The sequence below is a fragment of the Chiloscyllium plagiosum genome, chromosome 11, assembly GCF_004010195.1.
Source record: "Chiloscyllium plagiosum isolate BGI_BamShark_2017 chromosome 11, ASM401019v2, whole genome shotgun sequence".
NCBI lineage: Eukaryota > Metazoa > Chordata > Chondrichthyes > Orectolobiformes > Hemiscylliidae > Chiloscyllium > Chiloscyllium plagiosum.
Genome location: NC_057720.1, coordinates 93,311,635 through 93,316,346, shown reverse-complemented (window position 1 = coordinate 93,316,346; position 4,712 = coordinate 93,311,635). Strand labels below are relative to the sequence as shown.

The 4,712-nt window shown below is 47.9% G+C and overlaps 1 protein-coding gene across 5 annotated transcripts in view; it reads right to left on the bottom strand.

Annotated features, from left to right (window-relative positions):
• The window catches only part of tnr (tenascin R (restrictin, janusin)), a 157,902-nt gene that overhangs the window by 37,694 nt on the left and 115,496 nt on the right, over window positions 1-4,712 (bottom strand). For all 5 annotated transcript variants that reach the window (XM_043700044.1, XM_043700043.1, XM_043700048.1 and 2 more), the window contains one exon: window positions 4,414-4,544. In XM_043700044.1, coding sequence (XP_043555979.1) covers window positions 4,414-4,544 — 131 coding nt within the window. The remainder of the gene's footprint in view (window positions 1-4,413; window positions 4,545-4,712) is intronic.

Below are 4,712 nucleotides of genomic sequence, written 5' to 3'. Positions count from 1 at the left end.
GAGATGCGTTGGAGGGCATCTTTAACCACGTGGGAAGGGAAATTGCCGTCTCTAAAGAAAGAGGCCATCTGGTGTGTTCTGTGGTGGAACTGGTCCTCCTGGGAGCAGGTACGGCGGAGGCAGAGAAATAGGGAATACGGGATGGCATTTTTGCAGGAAGTAGGGTGGGAAGAGGTGTAAACCAGGTAGCTGTGGGAGTCAGTGGGTTTGTAAAAAATGTCAGTGTCAAGTCGGTCATCATTAATGGAGATGGAGAGGTCCAGAGATGGTCCAGGTGAAATTAAGTTCAGGGTGGAATTTGTTGGTGAAGTTGATGAATTGCTCAACCTCCTCACAGGGGCACGAGGTGGCACCGATGCAGCCATCAATGTAGTGGAGGAAGAGGTGGGGAGTGGTGCCGGTGTAACTACGGAAGATGGACTGTTCTATGTAGCCAAAGAGACAGGCATAGCCCTCCAATCTAATCCAGATAGAGTCTAGTGTTCCATCCTGGTGTGCTGGACTCTATACTGTTGTAGTCGAAAAGTGTGGCGCTGGAAAAACACAGCAGCTCAGGCAGCATCTGAGGGCATAGGCCCTTCATCTGGAATGAGTGGACTTATGCCCGAAACGTCGGCTCTCCCTGCCCCTCGGATGCTGCCTTCCCCCGCTGTGCTTTTCCAGCGCCACACTTTTCGACTCTGACTCTCCAGCATCTGCTGTCCTCACTTTCTCTCGACACTGTTGGAGAAGGCAATGAGGTGGTATGATGGAGGCTGAGAAAGTCGGGAGCAGGAGCAGCCATCCAAGGTGGAGGATGAAGATGAGAAGAAGGAGGAGAAGGGGGAGGAGGAGGAGGAGGAGGAGGAGGAGGAACGTCCATTACAGGGTTTGCTTCTATCAGGTGCTACGGACCAGGCAGGAGGTGATTGAGCCACAGTTCCAGCTGAAAATCAGCAGACCATCATAGACTGCCTCAAAATCATTGATCATGATGCCAACAATTGGGTTGCATTGTGGGAGTGAACTGCAGCCTTTATTTGTTTTGTCTGTGTTCACTTTTGTTCATTGCAATTAAAAGCATATGGTTGGAATTGTCTGATTGCTTGCCGAAATGTGATTTATAGAGTTGAAAAGAGTGGTGCTGGAAAAAGCAGAGCAGGTCAGGCAGCATCCGAGGAGCAGGAGAGTCGATGTTTCAGGCATAAATCTTCCATCAGGAATGTGAAGGGGGACAGGGACTGAGAGATAAATAGGGGGATGGGGGTGGGGAGAACATGATAAGTGGATGCAGGTGGGAGGTGATGGGGATGGGATAGGAGTGGATAGGTGGGAAGAAAGATGGGCAAGTAGGCCAGGTCAAGAGGGCTGTGCCGAGTTAGAGGGTTCGATCTGGGATGAGGTGGGGGGTGGGGAGATTTGGAAACTGGTGAAGTCTATGTTGACTTGTAAGGTCCTGAGTCAGAAGGTGAAGTGTTCTTCCTTCAGTTGGTGGGTGGCATTGACTTGGCAGTGGAAGAGGCCCAGGTTTTGAATTTCCTTGGGGAGTGTGAGGGGGAGTTGAAGTGGTTGGCCACAAGGCAGTGGTTTATTCCCACTGGACAATGACAATATGTGGGAATAATATGGCACTGGGGTACGGAATAATGGTGACATGGGTAGCACGGTTGCTCAGTGGTTAGGACTGCTGCCTCACAGCGCCAAAGACCTGTGTACACTTCCACCCTTGGGCGATTGTCTGTGTGGAGTATGCACATTTTCCTCATGTCTGTGAAGGTATCCTCCGGGTGCTCCAGTTTCCTCCTACAGTCCAAAGGTGTGCCAGTTACATGGATTGGCCAAAGGTGTGCCAGTTACTTGGATTGGCCATGATAAATTGCCCTGTAGCATCCAGTGATGTGCAGGCTAGATGAGTTAGCCATGGGAAATGCAGGGTTACGGGATGAGGGAGCTGGGTTTGGGTGGATGTCCTTCGGAGGGTCAGTGTGTACTCGATGGGCAGAATAGCCTCTTTCTGCACTGTCGGGATTCTATGATGTAGCCTGTGAGCCAAGACAGAATACATCATAGGTAAACTGGGTGGTTTAAGTGGTTAAACAGTGACTAGGCCGAGAAACTGGGGTCTTATGTGTGATGGATGGTCAACACTCCCACTTGTTTTTATTTCATCTGCACACAATTCCGAGGTCTTGCACGGCAACAGTTTCAGGAACCACAAGTCAATGCTGCAATGCATGTTGGCACACGGATCTCCGTGCATGGAATGTTGTGTACATGGAACACTCAGAGGGTATGTTCAATTGCAGCCATTCCAGCAGTGTGTCATGAGCAACATGCTTTGTGGGCACTGTGCCCTGGCTTTGCCAGTGAGGAGGAATACCTGATTGCTAACACTTGTCTGGGTGCATGGCAACCATTTAAAAATGGCACAATTGCAAGGGATGCTGGTCTTTTCAGGGGATATCCGGTGAGTGGCGAGTTATTCCAGGAATAATAGGGCTGGAATTGGGAGTGAGGGATATCATAGAGGCACGTAAGTAGTTAATGAGATGTTTGGCAAGGTCTGGAGGAAATCCTTCTTGTCCCCTACAGCGAGAATTCCTTCAAAAAAACTCATACTTTGCCAAAAAAAATGTAAGATTCAGATAAAGTACTTATTTAGGTTCTTTGTCATTTCTCTATTTCCTATCGTAAATTCCTCTGTCTCTGCCTGCAATGTTGAAATTTGCCTTTTTCCCATCCTAAACAACCTACTATTTATGCTGAAAACAAATTATGCTGGAGATTGCAGCAGGTCAGGCAGCATCCATGGAGAGAGAGCAAGCTGACAATTTGAGACTCATTGCAGATCGAAAATAACCTGTTCCCTACATAGGACTCTACAATCTCATCATCATTAATGCTTTTTGCCAGTTTACGTTTATATTCTATTCTCACGTTATTTTATTAGTATCTTGATCCACCTTTTCTGAAATCAGAAATGCTCCCTATCATAAGGGCTACTATTTTTTAAGCAACTTTATAAGCCTTCTCCTTTGATCTCATACAATCTTTAACTTCCTTTGTTATGCACAATTAATTCACTTTTCCTGTTGATGGTTTGTGCCATAAAGGATTGCCTGTTCATTGTAAACCATTTATTATTTTTAAAATATTACTCCATAATTCATCTCTCATTTATCTCTCCAACCCAGAGGCTCCCTGCCTCATTCCTGATGAAGGGCTTTTGCCCAAAACGTCGATTTTCCTGCTCCTCAGATGTTGCCTGACCTGCTGTGCTTTTCCAGCACCACTCTAATCTCGACTCTGTCTTCCAGCATCTGCAGTCCTCATTTTCACCTATTACTCTATAATTGCCTATCTAATACTATTTAATGCAATTTTTCCAGTCCACCACAGCCAACCGGTTCCTCCTGTCTTTATAAATCCCTTTGCTTAGATTGAGTTTCCTAATGTCAGATTGAAACTCTTTCAAACTGGATAGAAAATTATGGTCACTGCTCCCCATAAAGGTTCTTTTACAGTTGGATGGTTTATTGCATTAATTTCTCATTGCAGAACAGTAGATCTAAATTAATGTGTTCCCTTGATGGACACTGCTCTAGAAAACCATCTCATACACATAGCTTTGGTGCTCATGACATCTATCCAATCTGTCCAAAGATTAAATACCCTATGATTATTGTATTCCTCTTGTTACATATATTTCAGATTTAACTGTGCTCTCCATCACCATCACTGTTTGGGACACTACCAACACATCTACCAGTGTTTCCTGCCTCTTACAGTTTCTTGGTTAGAGACAAAAAAGACTGCAGATACTGGAATCCAAAGTAGACAGGCAGGAGGCTGGAAGAACACAGGCAGGAGGTGGAGATTCGGATGCAACCCTTCTTCAGGCCTGGGGGTGGGTGTGGGGGGAGCTGCAGATAAAGGGGGTGCTGGGACAGAGTGGTGAAGTGAGAATTGTTAAAGACAGGCAGAGGGTATGACCTGGTTGGTCAATGGGAGGAATGAATCCGGTAGGTGGCAGGGAGGAGTGGAAGGGAGGGTGAGGGGCTGGGAAGGGAGTCAGGGGCTGAGAAGGGAGGTTATTTGAAATTGGGAAACTCCCCCAGGCTGTAGGCTGTCCAGGTGGAAGATGAGGTGTTGTTCCTCCAATTTGTGGTTTGGTTTGTTGAGGTAATGGAGGAGGCAAATGATGGTCATGTCGGAAAGGGAGTTGGAAGGGGAATTAAAATGGGCGGTGACTGGGAGGGCCGGTCAGCCCCTGTGGCCCGGCTGAAATGCTCGGTGAACCGTTCCCTAAGTTTACGTTTGGTCTCCCTGATGGAGAGAAGACCACATCGGGAGCACCTGATGCAGTAAACTAGGTTGGAGGAGAGGCAGGTGAACCTCTGTCTAACCTGGAAACATGATCCCTCCCGCACCTACCTTCTGCTGCCCACTATGGTCCTTGTACACCAGCACATAGTTCTCAATGTCAGTCACAGGTGGGAGCCAGGAAATGAGTGCACTGCGCCGAGTCACCTCACTCACCGTCAGGTTTCGAGGAGGATCTAGAGCTGTGACAGTGTGTGAGAGAGAGGGAGAGGGAGTAGGAGGGAGGGAGAGAGAGAGAGAGGGAAAGAGAGAGAGGGAGGGAAGGGAGAGAGAGAAAGAGGGCGAGAGAGGGGGAGGCGGAGTGAAGGAGAGAGAGGGGGAAGAGGAGAGAGGGGGAGAGAGTGAGGGAG